This window comes from Drosophila arizonae, chromosome X (genome assembly GCF_054131065.1).
Source record: "Drosophila arizonae isolate 15081-1271.41 chromosome X, UAZ_ARI_1.0, whole genome shotgun sequence".
NCBI lineage: Eukaryota > Metazoa > Arthropoda > Insecta > Diptera > Drosophilidae > Drosophila > Drosophila arizonae.
Window position 1 is genome coordinate 30,489,535 of NC_142927.1, and position 22,164 is coordinate 30,511,698.

Genomic DNA, 22,164 nt, shown 5'->3' on the forward strand with positions numbered 1-22,164 from the left:
GCTGTTTTTTTTTTTTTTTCAAAAAAAAAAGGAGTGAATACACAGCGAAGTGTATTGCTTCTTACAAAAAAAAAAAAAGAAGAAAAAAATAAGACGACAAAATTTTGCTCAAAGTGCATAATTTCGGCTGCGAAATGCATCTGTGATGGGAAAACAACAGTTGCCACCGGGAAAATTACGGTATATGGATGTGCAATAACAATTTGTTTGAACTGCGCGCGCACGACAGCAAGCAGTGTACAGTACTGCACCGAAAAACTTAGCTGTCGGTGCATGCGCAATGCACAATGCACAGATACAACAACAAAGCAGTGCATGCACGCAGGCCCATATACGGTATATGCGCAACAACAATGCGCGCAGGCGAGATTATGTATTATCATGTTTAATCGCACGAAAACGAAAAGCGGAAAAACAAAAACAAAACCGCTTACGTTCCAGGCAAGAGTTTCTGCACACACACATACATGCATAGGCGAGGGCAAAGGCCTTCGTCGGCTGCTTAGCGATCGCTAACGCACGAAGATGCTGTGTGTGCGACATATGCAGTCAACAACAATACACACAGCGACATGCAAAACAGCCAACAACAAAACTAATGGCGACATATAAAACAACCACCACAAAGAGTTAGATACATAAAACGGCCAACAAGAATGTATCACAGCTGAATGCTGTATCAGAATGTTCGGCCACCGAAGGGCTGTGTGTGCTATGTATGCTGTGTGTGCTGTGTGTGTTGGGTGTGCATGTGACAGTATGCAAAACGGGATCAGGGCGATACCGTAGCCTGGAATTCAGCCATAAGATCGGGCGGGCTAGAGTGGGCCAATCCGAGGATCCGTTATGCTGCCACCCACGCAGCGGCGACGCGGCAGCATAAGGGTATAAAATGGGCAGGCGAGCTTTGGCTCGGCCTATTTTGTGTAAAGTTACTATGGAAAGTGGACGCATCGCGAAGCATAATCTCGATCTGGGCATCAGCCGGGTACACCCTGCCGATCCTCGGTTGCTGGCCAGCGACTACGCTGGAGCGGCACGAGGAGCAAGCAGGGTGGACACACCGGTGTCCAGACCACGAGCGCGCAGGAGTAAAACGCGGCTGCCGCCGGTGAGACTGCCGTTTCACCCACACCGGCAACCGAAGAGACGGCTACGACGCCATCGGCCGTATTTGGAGCTGGAGCCGTCAACCAGCGAGGAGGAGAGCGTAGCCACGGATGGCTCGTGGTCGCCAGGTAGCTGGACCAGCGATAAAAAGGACCACAACGGGTTATGGTCGCCGGATAGCTGGACCAGCGACAAAGAGGACAGGGTATGGTCGCCGGTGAGCTCGCCCAGTGGCGCAGCCGGGGAGAAGCGGCAGGAGGAGGAGCGGTGGGACGAGTCGCTGATCAGCGACTACGTCCGCAACGGCCGATACTCGCCGTTGCGACCGTTGTGGCACCCACCGCGCCCGCCTACACCTCACCGAGCGATGCGGACCAGTGACGAGGAAGATGACGAGGTTATCACTATAGTGGTCAGCGACGAGGGCGAGGTGGACGAGCGGACCGAGACTATAGTCATTTCCGACTCAGAGGATGAAGAGACGCCAGAGCCTCCGTGGGTGAATGCCAGCTACGCTGGAAAGGTGGCTTGGAGCATCGCGCCGAGTTTGTCATAACTTGGAGCGAACCCCTCACCGCGAAGCAAGCGGGGTTTATACTGGAAGAAATTTCGCCTCCAGAGACGCCACCACAGGCGACGCCGCAACAGGCGACATCGCCGCCGTCCATACCACAGGAGACGCCACCACAGACGACGCCGCAACAGGCGACCGCGCCGCCGCCCACGCCACCGGAGACGTCGATGGACGCCGACGAGGAGTGGCGACCGATCCGACTGCCCGCCCGGCCAGCGTTACAACGCCAGGTGTCGGAACCAGCGCCGCCACCACCCCAGAGGCCTACACTACAGCGGCAGGCATCTTGGCCCGACGCGGGAGCAGCACAATGGGTGGAATTGCGGCGTGAGAAGTGGCCATTGGAAATAGAACAACACGCCGCCCGGATAGAGGCCCAAGGCAGCGGACGCACCGCCCGCATCGTCTGGGCAAGGGGAATGAAGCACAGGGTGCGGCGGACACGTATCGGATGCCGGGCATTCAAATATGTCTAAAAAAAAGTGAAGTGAAAAATATATATATAAAACACATATTTACAATTTTTGATTGAGGTTGGTTCACTATTGATGCCTGCCACGCGACTGTCCCACCGGTTGCACGTACTGAGACGTAGACGCGGTTTGCTGGCTGAATCCTCGCGCACTGTGCAGCTGTGCGCGAATGAGGAGTGTGCCACAAAATGCCAGTCGGCATCAAAATTCGGCGTCGGTGACAGTTGCGAACGACATCGATGTGGCCAGCTTTCAAACAAACAATCCATAATTTGAATGCACCCACCACGGAGTTCCAGCCACAAACGGAGATCAGCGACGAGCCTTCGCCAGCAGCAGAGAGGTCGACGAGGGATATGGTGAGGCAGGTGGCCGCCGCACGAGTGCCAAAGCCACCGGAGACTGCAGAACCAACAGGTGAGTTGTGCAGGAGCGTCCGGCGTGGGCGGAGGCAGCGGCGGCCCATATTGCACGCGGGCATGCAGTCGGAGATGTGGCTGTTTGCTGTGAGAGTGTGACTACAGACGCCTGCCACGCGAATGGCTCCACCGGTCATGGATCGCCAGGTGTCGGTAAAGCTTGGCAACCGAATCCTCGCGCACTGGCCAGCGACTCCGCTGGAGCTGTGCGCGAAAGAGGAGTGGCCAACAAGCGCACCGACACCAAAGATCTGACACCGGTGTCCATTTGCGAACGACGTCTGTGGCCCGATCTCATGGCAGCAGTGCATGTATTGACTGCGATGCCCCACCGGAGCATCCCCAAGGGCCCAAGAAGCAACAGGGATCAGCAGAGAGATGTCTCCAGCGGCGAGGGACAACATGCGCCAAATGGGCGAAATGGCAATTGCCGCGCGCACGTGCACCAATGCCACCGGGGGCTGCAATACCGACAGGCGAGCTTTGCAGCAGCGCCCGGCGTGGGCATTGGCAGCGGCAGGCCATCAGGTCAAGGGGCATGGAGGAAAAGATGCCCAACCTGAAAAACAATATTTTTATTAAGGTTTTGTCGAGACTTATAAAAATATTAGCCCCATTCACTTACCGGCAGAGTGCAGCATTGCCAGCGGTAAGGGAAAAATACAGCTGTTAACATTAACAGAGCGTTAACAGCAGCGATCAGCGCAAAATGGAGCATCGAGGGATGGGGCGATGCAAAACGGAGCAGCGCAGCGGAGGCGGGCGCCAAATTCAAACACGATGGTCTCGTGTTTTCCCGAAGGAAGAGGGGAGTGTGAGGAGAAATATAATGTATATAAACGTATGTATTTGCTGTGCGCTTATATGCATATACGTGCATATACATGTTGCTCCACACAGCGACGCGAATACTGTAGGAGCGACCCTCGCACTGGAAAGGGGGGTCAAAGTCCTTTTAGAGGCGGTCTCTTTCGCTCCTACAGATTCAGCAATGGGTTCGCGTCGCACGCACGACGATCATCGGGGACCGTTAGCCGAGGTGCCGTTTGGGCCGAGTGATAGTAGTGGACACTTTCACTCGTAGGGCGCCAACGGTACTTGGCCAATGGGAGGCTGCCACGGATTTGGCGGGAAAGTGACGTCACTCAAAATCACGCCACTTTACCGGTTTTATGGACAATAACGGCAGAGAGGCCCCACTCCAGAGCCGAACAGGTCCCGTTACCACACGAGGCAGGGCCTGTGGCTGGGGTATAAAAGGCCACCAGCGGCTCCATACGAGGCTGTCGAAAAACGATACGAGAGAGTGTTGCCGTCGAAATTTATACAAAGTGAAAGTGAAGAAAGTGTCGAAATCAAGTCAACGCGAGTAGCAAACAGGACTCCCAGGACATCGTGGGAACAGCAAGGACATCGGACATCCAGTGGGAATCCTTGCAGATCATCAGCAGGCGCCGATCAGGACATCGGTGCATATCAGCAACGTAAGCGAGGCCTGCACACATTGTGAGTGATCGAAGCTAGGGTTGTGCTGTGAGGGAGCGAGATAGTAGGAGAGATCTGCATAGCTGGCGAGCCGCCAGAGTTTACAGATCCAGATCCTGGCGTTTCTCAAATCCTTACGGTGAGCTAGCGTGTTCAGCACAACACTCTCCCAGCCGGAGTGCGTTGAACAAGCGCTCAGTAAGTGACGTGTACATTTCATATTTATTTAAGAAAATATACCATAATAAAACCTAAACCACAAGACTAATTAATTATCGCAGGGGCTTCAACAAATAAATTTGTTGGCAACGAATCCACAGTCAGCTGAAACTAGCCCAGCTTAGACTCGGGATAAACCGAAGGTTCGTTACAATAGCGAGCGTATATGCATAGAGTGGTTTTCGTTCCGCTGGCACCCGATGACGCCGACCTATGCTTGCCACAGATGTGTCAACTTTGACCACAAAGTGGCAACTTGCTGGATGAAGGAGCAGGTGTGCAAGCGATGCGGACAATCGGGGCACCGTGCCTCGGGCTGCAGAAATCCTGTGCATTGAAGGAACTGCAGTTTTAAGGGCTTACCCGCGGGGCATCACATGCTCTCAGAGGCCTGCCCGATCTTCGGACGAGTGCTCGCCAGGGTGGCCTCTAGACATTAACAATGTTTAGAGTCATCCAGGCTAACTGCGGTCGCAGTAGAGCTGCCGTTGTCGACCTTGGAGTCCGGATAAGAACTCTGGGGCGATGTTCGCATTGCTGCAAGAGCCACACGTTGACCGTGGAGGAAGGATTACCGTATTACCGGCAGGCATGCGAGTCTTCTACGACAGTCGATGCAAAGCTGCCATTGTCGTAGATGACCAGGAGGTCGCCTGCATGCCTGTCTCGTCACTCATCACGGAATTTGGCGTATGCGTGAGTGTGTCCGGAAGATTCTACGTGGGCTGCGTATGACTGGAGTGTAAGCGAGTGGGATTTAAGCGACCACAACATCATCAGGGTTGTGGTGACGCTTGATCCGGAAAGCACAGTTGAGAGCTTTGCTCCTGTGCCCTCGTGGCAACTCCAGAGTGCTGACTGGCGGCGTTTCTGTGATGAGTTGAGGACTGCATCGATGGAAATCCCCCTGGAGAGCTTTCGTCTTATGACATCAGATGGACAAGTGGCTGAACTGCGCTCCCTGGTCCATCAGGTGAGCGACACTCTGTTTGGGCGTCGACAGCCGCGAGCCAGACACCGCGTGGGCTGGTGGAATGCCGCCCTCACGGACGCACGCCGTACGCTCAGGAGAGCACGGCGAAGGCTCCAGCATGCGCGCAGCACGCAAAGTGAGAGTGCCAGTGAACTTGCCTCGTATTTCAGGATCACCCGAAAGGAATACGAGAGGATGATGCTCAAGGCAAAAGAGGAGGATTGGAGGGGATATGTTGGCGAGCATCAGGATGACCCATGGGGATCTGTCTACAAGATCTGCCATGGCCGCAAGACGTGCACCGATATCGGCAGCTTTCGCTGGAACAATGAGCAGTACGTAACCTGGCACGACTGCGCGAATGTCCTGCTCCGCAGTTTTTTCCCAGCTGCTGAGAGGCCAGTGGACATTGCTGTTCCTCGCGAAGTACCCCCAGCCCTCGAAACTTTCGAGGTCGAGATGTGCATCGCCAGAGTTCGGAGCAGGCGCTCGCCTGGCTTAGATGGCATCACTGGGGGTATGGTCAAAGCGGCCTGGCGCGCCATCCCGGAGCACATGACAGCGTTGTACTCCCGCTGCCTAGCAGATGGATACTTTCCCTTTGAGTGGAAGCGCCCACGTGTGGTTGCGCTCCTCAAAGGCCTCAATAAAGACAGGGGCGATCCAGCGTCCTATCGAGGCATCTGCCTGCTGCCTGTGTTTTGCAATACCGTTACCTTGGCATCACGGCTGGTGAGTTTTGGCGGTTGAGTTTCCTCCCGCATATCGCACCTCTACGCGATCGGCTGGCCGGAGTCGTCGGAGCCCTGACCCGTATGCTACGCGTTGACTGGGGACTCAGTCCGCGCGCACGGCGAAGAATATATGCTGGACTCATGGTGCCTTGTGCATTATTTGGTGCTTCGGTGTGGTACACGGTGGTGATGAGACTAGTCGGCGCCAGGAGGTCGCTCAAGTCCTGCCATCGCATCATCCTGATTGGATGTTTGCCTACGTGTCGAACGGTATCTACTGATGCCCTTGAAGTGCTGGGTGGAGCCCCGCCGCTTCAAGCTGAAGAGGAGCTACCCGATGGTAGAGGGCGATTGGCTCTACGATCAAGACGTTTCGACCCTTGATCGTACTATGAGGAGAGCCTTGCTGGACGAACGCTTGTTGCGTGAATGGCAGATCCGGTGGGATGACAGCGAACACGGCCGTGTTACGCACAGGTTCATCCCGGATGTTAGCTTCGTTTACAGCTCGTATCGTATACTTCAGTTTCACGATGCCGACCAGTTTCCTCATAACTGGTCACGGCTCGTTGAATGCTTTTCTGCATGCGCGCGGTCTTAGCGAGACTGCTGGATGCCTATGTGGCCATCCCCAGGAGGACTGGCTACACGTATTGTGTGCCTGCCCCCTCTATGCGGATGTGCGGGATCTGCAAGGACTTAGGATCCAGCAGTCGGAATCCTGTGACTGGACCATGGAGAGGACCTTGATGGAGGCGGAGAGCATGCAACTGCTTGAAGATTATACTCGCACAGTCTTCAGCAGGCGACGCATGCTGATCGATGCGTGGGACCTGGCAGACCAGTGCCGGACTGACGTTAGTCAAAACTGGTAGTAGAATTATCTGCGAGGGTCGGACCAAAGTCCTTAAATTTGGGAGACGAAGTCCTTCGGGATCAGTCGAAAGGCCGACCAGAGCCTCAATCTGGCAGACTCTCTTCTCGGAGAGAGTCGAAGGGCTGACCAGAGCCTTAATCTGGAAGACAAATCCAATTGGAGGCGTCGAAGGGCTGACCAGAGCCTCAATCTGGAAGACAAATCCAATTTGGAGGCGTCGAAGGGCTGACCAGAGCCTTAATCTGGAAGACAAATCCAATTTTGGAGGAGTCGAAGGGCGGACCAGAGCCTTAATCTGGTAGGTTATCTCTTCGGAGGTGCCGCCGGTGCTAGCCTAGCTCCTGGTTGTCGGAAACCAAATTGGGCAGTAGTCGCGGACTGCATTCAGCCGATCAAAGCTGCAAATTGTAACAGATTTGAAAATTGAACCACGGGATGGGCTAGTATCCGAGGCTAGCCCAGTGAGGTTGGCCCCCTTTAGTGGAAGTATCGTGGTGGCTGTGGTGTTACCCGCTGTGTCTCCACAATAGTTGGAGCACAGCTGCTGTGTCCAATGTGTATTTGGACCACAGCCGGAAGCTGTACCCGTAGTCAGCAGAGGTTATGATAGGCCTCGCCTCGACCCAAGAGGGAATTGTGCCCGACAGCACAATTCGCGTTCTTTTAGGGGCGTTGGTGGACGCATTGTTTTCACCCGCTGTACTATGTGTCACATATGTGGCACATGCGAGTACCGTGGTTGTAAACCCCCATCGGGGTACACGTCACGTTAAACAAATCAAGGATTCTGTCCTCGTTTTGCTTCTAATCGTTGCCGCGAATGGTTGTGTTTTTATCGTCGCGCATCATCGCTGCAAATTGTATTTTATTGCCCGCAATAAAATACGCTGAGCGTCTGCTTAAGAGTGCTTATTTCGTGCGTTTCGCGATAAGCGATCTTTGGCTGCGCGTGTGGTAGTGCGTAAGTGAGCCGCTTACTTTTTTTTTTTTTTTTTTTTAACTTGCGTGGTTTTAAAAAACTGTTTCATACTTTCGCGAGAGTCGCTAATCTGCTCTCGTCGCGGTCGATTGTGTCACGCATACACAAAATACATCAGACGCTGTCCCGTGCAGTGTCGGCTGCCCGAAACAACGAACAACAAGGGGTCTGCGACAAACTACATATACTCGTTGCCCACCAGGTCCAAACTTATTACCCCTCTACGTGCGCGCCACTGCACAAGAGGGGAAATAAACGCCATGCTCATTTCCGCTAACTCTCAGCTTAGAAATAAGCCGATTGATTATACAAGAATGTGCCAAATAGCTGGGAAAACACCTTTTGAACTGAGGGCTGAATTTAATAACCAACGCCTATCATGCACTGATTCTCAGAATCTCAGCACCATGACAACAACAATCACATTTACTAGTGCTACTTGTAGCACAGTATATACCACCGCAACTGCTGCAATTAACAGCGCGATCCCCAGCGGAAGCATGGATAGTCAGGCAGCCGGCTTCCCACCTGACTCTGTAAAACTCACTGGAGCTGCTACAAAACTGGCAGCAGCCCAGAAAATGCTTAAAACTAAAAGGAAGATACCTCTATCTCCCTATAACAATAATAAAAGAGCAAACAGAGTTGAGGTCTCACACTCCGCTACAACTAATATGGCAAAATCCAGTAACAGCTTTGCTTTACTGGACATGGATATGGACGCAACCAGTGAAGGCGAGGATGATGTGAATCCCACTGCTTCTATTGTTGATCATAGCAATACTGCTGATGCAATTGATACAGTCAACAGCCATCAGAATAAAGAACCCAGCAACAACCAACAGACTCTCGGGTCATCTAAGCCACCGCAAATCGTTGTGAGTATCACTGATCTTAATGATCTATTTGAAATCATTAGTGAAGTCACCAGTATTGATAACGTATCAGTCAAGATCAACCAAGGAGTGACGGCTAGAATATTTTCTAAAGACAGCGACACTTACAGAGCTATCGTAAGCCATTTTGATGCAATAGGAATTGAGTTTCATACATATCAGATGAAAGAAGAAAAACCGTACAGAATAGTAGTAAGAGGGCTTTGATGCTCTGCAAATTCTCAACCCAAGGTCACGGTCAAACAGGGATGCAAAATTAAATATATTTTTTGTAAATATAAAACCTTGTAAAAACACTAACGAAGTTTACAATATAAAAGCACTTTGCCGCCAAATGGTGAGAGTTGAAAGGATGCGTAAAACTTCTGAAATTGTCTTATGTACCCGATGCCAAGAATATGGCCATACAGCCAAATACTGCCGTCGCCATCCTAACTGTGCACGATGTGGCGAGGACCATCCCACCAATCTTTGCGCACGTTCACATGATGTACCGCCTACCTGCCTTCACTGTGGAGGTAACCACATGGCAAGCTACAAAGGTTGCCCATGGAGTTCTATCGACGTTCAATGGGCTCCTCTACGATTAAGAAGAATCAAGCAAGACCGCAACAGCCAGAACGTAAACACGAGCATCAACCAATGCGTCCACAACCACAACCACAGCAGCTTTCAAATACTTCTGGAGTTGGAACAGGTGGAATATCCTATGCCGCGATAGCAAGAAATGGAAACGCATCTGCTCAAAGTCGCATACATAATATTCAAGCGCAAGCCCAGTTAGCTAAACCTATAGGATATATCTCACAGCAGCATCATCAAATTGACGTCCAATCTTTATTGGAACAACAACAATTTTTGAAATGGCAAAAAGAGCTGCAAGTGCAGCAAGAGCAACAATTTCTTTCATGGCTACAAGCGCAACAACGCGAACAGCAACAACAAAACAAGAGAAACAGTGAACGACTAGAACGTCTAGAAAAAATGGTCCACGAAATGGCCAGTATGCTCAAGCAATGGACTGGGGATTCATCGACTCACCAGCTTCTTAACAACGCCTCAGCCTCACAATGAATCCACTCAAGATTCTCATCTGGAATGTCAATGGCATTGCAGGAAAAGCCAGAGAGGTGGAGCTATTCGCGCACAACAACAACGTCGACATTCTACTATTAAATGAAATCAGACTGAAACGAGGAGATACAGTCAAAATATATGGCTATACCTTCTATCCAGCTTACAAACCATCAAGTCACAACCAAGGTATGGGAGGTGCGGCTATATTCGTTAGAAGTTCACTGCGCCACTTCCCACAAAGGGTTATTGAAACTCAAAATATACAAATGTCTGCAATCAAAGTTGCCACTGGATTGGGAGACATCGAATTTTGCGCCATATACTATCCACCAAGGAACAGAATAGATGAAAGACAATTCAGCTTGCTTCTTGCGGCCAAAGGTATCTAATTGGTGGTGACTGGAATGCACGACACTGGCTGTGGGGAGATTCATACAATTCACCCATATATATCCAGTCATACTCCCTCTTGCATTGATTTTGCATTATACCATGGGATACAGCATTATCAAGCAAATATTTACCAAAGCTGGGACTTAGACTCTGACCATTTAGCCCTTATTGCCGAGCTGCACATCGATGGTCATCATATCAGGCCAAGCCCAAGGCTAATAACCAGCCGAACTGACATCGAGGCTTTCAGACAACAGCTAGATGACCCCATTCAATTGAATTTGTGTCTGAACTCTGGTGACGACATCGAGAATGAGGCTAATATTCTCACGAAGAACATATATAGAGCTTCTGCTGCTACAACGCCGCTTAATCCTGCGCTTCGTCCAAATAATTATGGCATTGTTCTAACGAGAGAAGCCAAAGAACTCATCAGAACAAAGGGACGCCTTTGTAGAAGAGCAATTCGATGCCAAGATCCTTGGGACCGACTTTTGTGGAACCGGGTAGCAAGACAGCTACGTAACCTTTTAAGGGAACTCAGAAGCGATTTCTTCGAGCAAAAACTGGCTTCCATGGACTACACTATTGATGCAAACTATTTGTTATGGAAATGCACAAGATCACTTAAACGACAACCTTTTAGACAGGTACCTGTCCGATGCCCTAGCGGCGAAGTTGCTAAATGCGAATTGGAACAGGCTAACGCATTCGGATGCCATATAGAAGATCGTTTTACTCCATTTAGTTATGCTACGACGGAACAGACCATGGAGATACAGCTAAATTTGCAGACCCCATTGCAGATGTCTCTGCCTATTGAGCCTATAAGGATCGAAGAAATAACCGAAGCGATCCAAATATTGCCGAAAAATAAAGCTCCCGGAATAGACAAGATTTGAAACGCAACGCTGAAGGAGGGACACAGCACAGTGGAACAAGTCCACAGACTGGTGAAACACATCTTGCAGGCTTTTGATGATTCTGAATACTCCAACGCTGTCTTTATTGACATGCAGCAAGCGTTTGATAAGGTGTGGCACGATGGATTACTGTACAAAATAAAAAACCTTCTACCTGTTCCGTACTATGGTCTCTTAAGATCTTACCTAGAAGACCGTGTGTTCAGAGTCAAGGTAAAAAACACACTCTCGTCTGATGATATTGCCATCATCTATAGCCCGAAAAATATGGTTGAAGCAAGTATAGGACTACAGAGATATCTGGATACTCTCGCTGATTGGTGCAAGCGGTGGAATCTCAAAGTTAATCCGCTAAAAACATTGAACCCTTGCTTCACTCTTAAAAGGCTGGCAATGCATACCCCTCCAATTCAGATGTCGGGAGTAACCCTACAGCAACCTGCTCAGGTAAAATATCTTGGCATCACACTGGACAAGCGACTTACCTTTGGTCCACACCTCAAAGCTACGGTGAAAAAATGTCGTCACAGACTGCAACAATTAAGATGGCTCAACAATAAGAAGAGCACCTTACCGCTGAGATGTAAAAGAGCTGTCTATATACACTGCATCCTACCAATATGGCTCTATGGAGTGCAAATCGCTGCAAAATCAAATTATAAAAGAGTGCAGGTTTTGCAGAACAGAGTGTTACGGCAGATAACAAACTGTCCCTGGTACATACGCGGCTCAACACTGCATAGAGACCTGAAGCTGTCTACTGTCGAAGAACAAATATGTAAACACACAAGCAGATACTCAGACAGACTTGTACGACATCAAAGCCTACTCGCAAGAGGTCTAACACCTGCCAGACCCCTAAGACGACTTAAACGGCAGTGCTTTACCAAAACAATGGGTATACAATAAATATTATTATTATTATTTTTCTTTTTTTTTCCTGACAAATTGAGTGAGGTTTGGCTCTAACTTTATGTATATATATATGTGTTGTTAAAGTTCTATATCTGATTGTACAATTTCTACACTTAATTTTTTTTTTTTTTATATATTTATTAAGTGTAGAACCGGTACATCAAAAATAGAACCATAACAACACAGGGAAGGTAAATTAATAATAGAGCCGAACCCCATAAGTTATGGGGATTTTAAGTTGTGGAGGTTTTACTATTGTCCAATAGTTTTGGCAAAGCCTTGCCGTTTGAGTCTTCTTAGAGGTCTGGCAGGTAACAGTCCTCTTGCGAGTAGATTGCGGTGTCTCAACAGTCTGTCCCTGTACCTGCTCGTGTGCCTGCCAATCTGCTCTTCGACAGTATGTAGCTTTAAATCTTTGTGTAGTGTTGATCCACGTACATACCACGGACAGTTTGTGATCTGTCGAAGTAATCTATTTTGCAGTACTTGGATTCTTTTGTAGTTGGATTTGGCAGCAATCCCCCAAATCTGCACTCCATAAAGCCATATAGGCAAAATGCAATGAACGTATACCGCTCGTTTGCATCTTAGCGGCAATGTGCTTTTTCTGTTGTTTAGCCACCGCAATTGCTGCAGTCTATGGCGACATTTCTTGGCTGCAGCTTTAAGGTGTGGCCCAAAGGTGAGGCGCTTGTCCAAAATGATGCCAAGGTATTTCACTTGCGACGGCTGTTCCAGGGCAACCCCTTCTAGGTGAATTGGAGGGGTCTGCATTGCTTTTTTGAGGGTGAAACATGGGTTTGTGGTTTTCAACGGATTAATTTCCATATTCCAACGTTTACACCATGCAGCAAGAGTTTCGAGATACCTTTGTAGGCCTGCACTGGCCTCTGAGCAACTTTTTGAGTTGTAAATGACTGCGATGTCATCGGCATATGTCGCAATAATAGCCTTGGCTGGATCATCCATATGCTGAGAGGTGGGGCTTGGTATATCCGAGATATATAAGGAAAAGAGCAGTGGACCCAGGACACTGCCTTGTGGCACACCTGCTCTCATTGTATAGGTGGCCGAGTATATGTCCTTTACCCTGACTTTAAACTCTCGTCCCTCCAAATATGACCTTAGAAGGCAGTAATATGGGGATGGCAAGAGGTTTTTTATTTTGCACAGCAGACCATCGTGCCATACCTTGTCAAATGCTTGCTGCATGTCAATGAAGGCAGCGTTTGAAAACTCCAGATCGTCATACGCCTGCATGATGTGCTTTACCAATCTATGGACCTGCTCCACCGTCCCGTGTCCCTCTCGAAAACCAAATTGGTGATCCGGCATAGTATTGCACTGGCTTATATTGGCGGAGATTCGATTTGCAATAGTCCTCTCCCATAACTTAGACAGAGAAGGTAGGAGACTTATTGGCCGATAAGACTCTGGATCCGTTTCTGGCTTGCCTGGCTTGTGTATCATTGTAATTGCTGCTAATTTCCATTGCTTTGGGAACACTTGCAGCCTGACGATAGCATTGAAAATTGAAACTATTTCGAGTATCGCTCTTACAGGCAGGGCCTTCAGCGTGGCATTGCAAATCCTGTCAATACCCGGAGCTTTGTTTTTAGGCAATGAACGTATAATTTCTGTTACTTCCTCAATCTCTATAGGCTTAATAGGCAAGGACATTTGTAGTGGGCTCTGTAGGCTTAGTTGAGTCTCTCTTCTCTGCTCTAAAGTGGCATAATCAAAGCTGCTGAAACGCTCCGCGAGATGGTATCCGAACGCATTGGCCTGCTCCCAATCATTTTTCGCAAGCTAACCATCGTGACATCTGACGGGAACTTGTCTGAAGGGTTGTTTCTTGAGCGATTTTGTACATTTCCATAGAGAGTAGTTGGCATCAATTGTATAATCCATAGAAGCGAGTTTCTGCTCAAAGAAATCACTTCTGATTTCCCTTAGGAGGTAACGTAGCTCTCTTGCAGCTCGGTTCCACAGAAGTCGGTCCCAAGGATCTTGAGATCGAATCGCTCTTCTTCGTAGGCACCTCTTTCTTCTAATTAAATCTCTTGCCTCTCTTGTGAGGACAATGCCATAACTTCTTGGGCGTATTTCAGGTGCAGATGGCGTTGAGGCAGAGGCAGCCATATATATGCTCTCGGCTAGAGAATCAACAGCTCTCTCGATGTCTTCTCCAGAGTTCATGGTGGAGTTCGGTTCGATGGCAGATTCAAGATGTTGTCTGAACTCCGTGATGTTAGTGCGGTTGTTGATCAACCGTGGGCTTGGTCTGATGTTGGAGCCATCTACTTGCAAGTTAACAACGAGGGCTATGTGGTCAGAATCTAAGTCCCAGCTTTGGTATATAGTTGCTTGTGACTCCGGTACCCCATGGTATAAGGCAAAATCGATGCAGCTAGGTGTGTGACTCGACACATATGGATATCTGGTTGGTGATCCCGTTGCGAGAATGCAAGCTCCTCTTGCTGAAATAGCTTCGGCTAACTCTCGGCCCCTGGGTGAGTTATAGGTGTCTCCCCACAGCCAGTGTCGCTCATTCCAATCTCCACCAACAAGATATCTTTGGCCACAGGAGACAAGTATGTGATTGAAGTGCCTTTCTTCAAGTCTATTCCTTGGCGGACAGTAAATTGCGCTGAATACCATATCTCCCAGACCTGTGGCAACTTTTATTGACGACATTTGTATGGATTGCGTTTCCAAAGTTCTTTGTGGAAAATGGCGAAGAGAAGTCCTGACATATACCGCCGCTCCTCCAACGCCGTGATTGTGATTAGAGGGTTTGTAGGCTGGATAGAAAGTATATCCAAAGATATTTATTATTTCCCCTCGGTTTAGTCTTATCTCGCTTAGCAGGAGAATGTCCACGTTGTTGTTGTGCGCAAAGAGTTCCACTTCTCTGGCTTTACCTGCAATGCCATTGGCATTCCAGATGAGAATCTTGAGTGGGTTCATTGTGAAGTTGAGGCGTTATTGTGAAGCTGGGGATTCCACGTATTTCCAGTCCATTGTTTTATCATGTTAGCCATTTCGTGAACCATGCTTTCAAGTCGCTCTAATCGTAGGCTGTTTTGCTTGTTTTGTTGTTGTTGTTCCCTTTGTTGCTCTTGGAGCCATAAGAGGAATTGTTGCTGCTGCTGTAATTGCATCTGTTGTTGCCATTTCAGAAATTGCGGTTGCTGTTGGTCTAGCAATGTCTGAATGTCAACTAGATGGTGCTGTTGGTAACTATTATTTGGCGCATATGAATTGATTTGTTTCTGTGGCTCTTGAGTTAGACGATGAGGAGGTGCATTGCCGCCACGGACTATTGCAGCATAGGATTTACCTCCAGGATCGACTCTAGGGTTGGACGTTTGTTGAGTTTGCTGCCGTTGTCTCTGTTTTAATTGTGGTTGTTGCGATTTTGCCTGTTTTTGATTCTTGCTAGTCTGTCTAGGTAGTAGTGTGTCAGAGTGTTGTTTTGCCAGAGAGCCTGTTGCTCGTCTACTGAACTCCTGATACCACTGGCAGCCTTTGTAGCTTGCCATATGGTTACCTCCACAGTGGATACAAGTGGGCTGTTCTTCCGAGGATCGTGCACATAGCTTGGTGAGGTGGTCTTCACCACATCGGGCACAATTGGGATGACGACGGCAGTATTTGGCTGTATGACCATAATCCTGACATCTTGTACATTGGGCGATTTCGGATGTTTTGCGCATCCTCTCTACCCTCACCTTCTGTCTGCACAGTGTCTTAATGTTATATATTTCATTAATTTTAGGACATGGTCTTATATTAATGAAGAATATGTTGAGTTTTTCATTGCTGGAAGCCCTAGCTCTTAGGTTATGCACCTGCAGAGCAGCAAATCCATTTTTTTTAAATCCTCAATAATCTCGTTGTTCAATGTACTGTGGTGTAGCCCCTTAACAACTATTCTGCAGGGTTTATCTTCCTTTAGTTGATAAGTGTGAAATTCAATCCCAAGAGTATCAAAATGGTTTACAATGGCTCTATATGTATCACTGTCTTTGGGACATATTCGGGCTGTTTCACCTTGATTGACTTTGATGGACACGTTATCTAGGCTAGTTACCTCCTTGATGAGTTCAAAGAGATCATTAAGGTCGGTAATACTAACTACTATCTGCGGTGGCTTTGGGGAACTAAGCTTATTAGCATTAGAAGTAATATGCTGTGGGTTGTTGTCCGTGTCGTTAGGATTCATATTGAGAGTATTCTGAGGGGCAGCATCAGAAGAGCTGTTATTTCCTTCATTGGAAAATGTAAGAGTTTCGTCGTCGTGCATTTCACTGGCTGCATCAATGTCCATGTCTAGCAAGGCAAATCTGTTGCTAGAGTTTATTGTGCTGGTTGTTATTGAAGACGCGTCCAGTTTTAAGTTTTTGTTCGACTTCTGAAGGCTATTATAGGGAGAAGAAATCTTCCTTTTATTTTTTAAGTTTCTTTGGGCAGTCGCCAATTTTAGTGCAGCTCCACTAAGTACTGGATTGTTAGTTTTAGCGGCATCGCTGCATATTGGAGCGACAGTATCAGCGGAGCGTTGAATTGAGCCAGTTTCAAGGTTAGCCGTGCATCCACTAGGGCACAGTAGATTGCTGCAGTGGCTGCTGTTGCGTTAGTGTAAGTGGAATTATTAATCGCACTAGTAAATGTTAGTGTTGTAGTTGTACTACTAATATTCTGCGTATCAGTACATAACAGATGTTGTATTTTTAGAAATTCTGCCCTGATTTCTAGCGGCGATTTGCCGGCAACTTGGTGCATTTTTTCGTAGTTAATCTGCTTATTACTAGGCAGATTGTTCGAAGAATTATTCTCATCCATTTTAATTGGTTATTATTGTTAGCAACTTTAGTGTTAAAGTTTAGCCTATAAACCGACAGTATTTTACTTATATTTTCTTTTTTACTTTTTTCTAACCAAAATATCAGCTGAGCACGGCGTTTATTTCCCTTCTTGTAAGTCGCTAATCTGCTCTCGTCGCGGTCGGTTGTGTCGCATACACAAAATACGCGAATTTTCTACTTAAGCTAAAAATAGCCCTAACTGTAAAAGTCCTAACGGTAAACATCGGACGCTGTCCCGTGCAGTGTCGGCTGCCCGAAACAACGAACAACAAGGGGTCTGCGACAAACTACATATACTCGTTGCCCGCCAGGGCCACACTTATTACCCCTCTACGTGCGCGAGTTATCAATATGAGATTGATTTTACAAATATTATGTGTGAAATAAAAGACGTCTTGTTTCGAGTCAAATGAATAATACACTAAACTTTATTCCGTTTTCATGCTGACGACAAGCAGCAGCGAGTATGTATGTATAAGTTGCCACTCGGAGGCTCATACGTGAGCACAAGTAAGTGTGCACATGTATGTGTGTCGCTGTGACCGGCGAGTCACTCATGTACGTATGTGTGTGTGTATAGTGACTGGCGGGTAACTCCTCCCCTCCTAGATTGAAGTGAAGGCCAGAACGAAAATATGGTCTGACTGGAGGCTGAAAGGTTTGAATTGTCCACCATTGACGTTCCTTTTCAGCTGCTTAGGTTCCATGTATAGGTATTTTTTATAGATTTTATCTTTGTTCTAACTTTTTTTTTTTTACGATATAACGTGTGACAATTAAAGTATACTTTAAATTTGTAACATAACTTACATACAACAATAACGATAACAATAAAAACTCAACTATATTTCAAAATTTTACAAAAGTATAACATAACTTTTCTTTCACAACGTAAGTATTGTATTTTATGTATTCAAAAATGTTTTAACTTAAGTATAGTAATTATGTATTTGAAAAACTTATTTATATATACATATATATACACATATATATATATTTTTTTTTCTTTTTATTTAATTAATTTTTTTTTTTTTTTTTTTTTTTTTTCAATTTAAGTATGGCTATTCCTTTGCAGCCGTATAACAATAACAATTCAATTATTTTCAAAATTTTACATAAGTATAACATAACTTTTCTTTCGCAACGAAGTATTGTATTTTATGTATTCAAAAGTTATTATTTTTATATGTATATGTATCTATATATATTTTCTTATCTAGGTATGCGACTAAAGGGTCTTTGGCTTTTTTGTTATGTGTCTTATTTTTGATTTATGAATTTTTTGATTTTTTGCTGATATGAAAGTAGGTCCCTTGTCTTCTAGTACTTTGTGTATTGTAAAACGAGGTGTTAATTTATTTCTCCTATTTTCTTTTCGAAATACAATTTCGTCTTTGTCAAGTTGTGGTGGGTCAGTCTTGTCTTTGTTTAAGCTAGCTGTGCGTTTTACTGTCTTGTCGGTTAATTGTTGGACTACTTCTGGGTATAACTTTCGTTGATATAAATTTAGTTCTTGTAAGTATTCATGCTCATTGGTAAAGTTAGCTGTTTTATTAAAATATGCGTTCTGCCTGAAAATAATTCGAATGGCGTATAACCTGTGCTTGAGTGAATGGCATTATTATACGTGGTCAATGCTTCCCACAACATCTCTTCGTGTGTGCAAGGTAGACTATTTTTTTGTTTCAAATCGTATATGATTCTGTAAGTTTCTGTTAGGGATGAGTGAAAACGTTCCACTGTGGAGTTACTTGAAGATTGTTGAAATGACGTTACGTGTCTGATGATATTATATTGTGTACAGAAATCAACAAATATGTTTCCCGCAAATTCAGGTCCTTGGTCGCAAACTATCTTCTTTGGAATTCCGAAGGTACAAATGAAATGTTTGAGTGATTTAACAACATTAATACAGTTTCTAGCAGTTATGGTGTAACCGGTAGCAAATCTTGATAGCTTGTCAATTATTGTTAATATATATTTATGTCTAATTGAATATATATCCATGTGAATTATATCTAATGGCTTTTGAGTTATTTCGGGTTCTTGAAATGGGACTTTTTGAGGGTGTCTATCGTATTTCATTGTTTGACATATGTCGCAATTATTTATTGTTTGTGTAATTTTTTGTTTCATGTGAGTGAAATATATTGATCGTTTTAAGTGGGCGCATGTTTCGTCGATCCCTCTATGATTATTTCTAAGGTGATATTCTCTAATTTCTTTTTGTTGATCGTCAAGTGTTATAATGTCTCTCAGAAATTCTGTGCATCTTAAAATCTTGTAGAGTTGACTATGAGCAAAATATTTTGAATACACTTGTTGCACTATGTTAAATATTGTGTCTGTTCTGTTGCTCTCTATTAATGTTATCATGGCTGTACGGGTTATTACTGTAATTAGTTTTTTCTCCGATTTGTTGCTTTTGTGATCTATTTGACTCACGACCTGTAAAACTATTTTTAAATTTAATTGAATTTTTTATTAGTTTGACTCCAGAATCTAGCTTGTCTTTGATTTTTAAAAATTTCTTTTTCAGCTTTTGCTAGTTCATAGGCTGTAATAACATCTATTGGGTTTCTTCCTCGGATACTAGGCCCTAATGGTCCCCGTAGTCCTCTTAGGAATGTGGCTAAGCATTGTTTTATAAAAAAGTCTTTTTTTGTTTCTCGCACTGTTGGGTTACCTTCTTTTTCGTTAACAATGTTTATTAAAGTTCGCTGCAAGCTGGTAACCTTTTCGTAAAGAATTTCTACTGGGTGACTCTGTGTTGTTAAAATACCTAGTTCAGCAATTAAATCAGATTCTGTCCTTTTGTCCGAAAAGTGTCTTACTAGTGTATTTTTGATATCGTTCCAATTTAATTTGACTCCTGTTTGATATAAAGTTTCGTGGGCTTTCCCTTGTATTTTGTTCCTAATTGCTCTTAAAATAAATAACCCTGTAGGAGTTTGCTCTGAACCTTTTATAAACAAGAGTATTTCCTCGACGTTTGAAATTAACTCTCCTAATTCTTCTGTATTTCCTTCATAAATGGGCATTGTCTTTATAAGATCCGCTATATTGAAACTACCTGTTATATTATGTCTATCTGAATTAGGTTCTTGAGCCGGTGGTATGTGTTCATCCAGTGACTCATTAAAAATCGGCGATTCTTCCCTGTCTTCTGTGTTAGCAGTGCGCCTTGCACTTCTTGTTGTTGTTGTTTTTGGCATGATGTGTCTGATTTTATGCGTATGTATGTGTGTGTAATGAATATATATAATAATAATGCGTATTGGAATATGTGGATGTCTAGGCTATGCGTTTCTTATTTTATATTCGATATTACTTATTGTAGATACTTAAGTGGGGTAGTAGGTACGGTATATTTTATCCCTGTATGGTATCCATCCACTTGTAGCGCAACGATGAATTTGGGCTATAGCGTGACAATGAATTTGGGCTGTAGTTGTTGCGTTTCTGTTATTGTCTCTTCTTCTCTTTGCTTTTCTTGCTCTGTGAATAGTATTATTGTTATTATTATTATCATTATTATTATTATTACTATTATTATTATATTTTTTGTATAATTTAAATTGTATTCTTGTTTTGTTTCACAACTGTGCTGAAGCGAGGTATGATTCTTGCGCGTTGCAGTTATCATACCTAAGGGCGGACAGACATCAGTCATGTTTTGTAACATACCTATGTACATATGTACATTTGGTTTTGTATAATACAAAGGTTACACACACATTTGTTCTTACTTACTTGAGTATTGTGTGATATTTTAAATTTTGTTTATTTTATTTTATTTGTTTCCTCTTCTCTATTTTTTTTTTTATACAATTGAAGTTGCCCAGGATCCTTGCTCGATGCAGTGATCCTGTTCAGACATCAAGGTTGTACTGTCGGGAATTGAAATTGGTTTAATTTCATAATATTTATTCCATATATAGGTTTTACACTTTTATATATTTTAATTCACCTTTTCAATTTCAGCATTTAATAAACTTGAACTTGTCCAAGATCCTTGCTCGATGCAGTGATCTTGTCCAAACACCACCAAGTCTTTTTTTTTTTTTTTTTTTTTTTTTTTCACTTTGCTTTGCTAATGAAGATGCTTTGATATTGTTCGTTTTGATGTTTCTCTCTTGTTTATTAATATTTAGTTTGTTCAAAATCCTTCTAATGCACTGTTTTCGTAAACTTTTTGTTTTTGTCTTTAATGAGCAGCGAGGTCCACACGCAACGAGATTCAAAATTGAAATGATTTCGTCGCTGTCGTCAAAGTAACGCAGTGGTGGCAAAAGATGATGAAATAATACAATTCTATGAAAATACGCAGTACTTGTGCATCGACGCGTTGCGACGAAGCTGGACTATTGCGATTCTTGTAAAATTTTGTGCAGCGACGATTAGTGGCGCCTTTATGTCGCGACGTCGGTGGCGTGTTGGTCTTGCTCTAATAGCGAAATTACGCAGTGTAGTCAAATTTAGCTTTGACAATGCATGGGTGTATATGTATGTATTTAACAAGAATTTCTGAATTCGAGGAATAGAATTATACATATGTACACAAATATGTAAATAGTTCAAGTAAAATTTACTAAGTGATGAAATATGTAGATATGTATGTAATTCTGCTGAAAACTTTGGTATATGTACATGTATATACATACATGTTTAATTGTCAATCAAAATAATGGTAATCATAATATAATGCTCAGATCGTAAATATATTTAATATACATACATCCATATGTATGTATACATACATACATAAATGTACAATGTTACTTTGTTTATTTGTCTTGTTCGCTCTGTCCGATACAGTAGGTTCGATCACTAAATACATTAATGATCTCTAGCACGATCAGACAGCAATTTATGCAACATATACATGTATGTATGTACCTACATACATACATGTATATGTATGCAGTTACATATAATTGCTAACAAATGTTACCTGCATACATGTACGCACATAAATATGCACATGCACATATTTCTATTTATATACACCTATATTATTATTATTATTATCATTATTATATATATATACATATATATTTTTTTGTTATATATATATATATATATATATATATATATATATATAAGTATATGTAATTGTAATCTATTTATTAATAATAAATATACTTATGCTTTGTAATATTTTATAAAGTAGGTTCCTTCGGGGCTCTTCTTCTTGTCCCTGAAGTCTTTAGGCTGCGCCAGTTATCAATATGAGATTGATTTTA

The 22,164-nt window shown here is 44.6% G+C and overlaps 1 protein-coding gene and 1 long non-coding RNA gene across 2 annotated transcripts; one reads left to right on the plus strand and one right to left on the minus strand.

Moving 5' to 3' along the window:
* Positions 1-7,674: 7,674 nt before the first annotated feature.
* LOC149268138 (uncharacterized) lies at positions 7,675-9,329 on the plus strand. The gene is made up of 2 exons (XM_089473458.1): positions 7,675-8,931; positions 9,135-9,329. The coding sequence occupies exons 1-2, from the start codon at positions 8,104-8,106 to the stop codon at positions 9,327-9,329; spliced, it is 1,023 nt and encodes a 340-aa protein (XP_089329584.1). The 5' UTR covers positions 7,675-8,103.
* A 2,715-nt stretch (positions 9,330-12,044) lies between these two features.
* On the minus strand, positions 12,045-21,869 carry LOC149268139 (uncharacterized). The gene is made up of 3 exons (XR_016270842.1): positions 20,889-21,869; positions 20,672-20,808; positions 12,045-20,416 (listed from the first exon to the last, which is right to left on the minus strand). It is a non-coding gene; the product is annotated as an uncharacterized LOC149268139 (long non-coding RNA).
* Positions 21,870-22,164: the final 295 nt, after the last annotated feature.

What these genes read in the sequence shown, in the direction of transcription:
- LOC149268138 (XM_089473458.1), top strand. Translation starts at nt 8,104, where the DNA reads ATGCTCATTTCCGCTAACTCTCAGCTTAGAAATAAGCCGATTGATTAT. An exon ending in AAAAACCGTACAGAATAGTA is followed by an intron (nt 8,932 to 9,134) that starts GTAAGAGGGCTT and finishes CCCGATGCCAAG; the next exon opens with AATATGGCCATACAGCCAAA.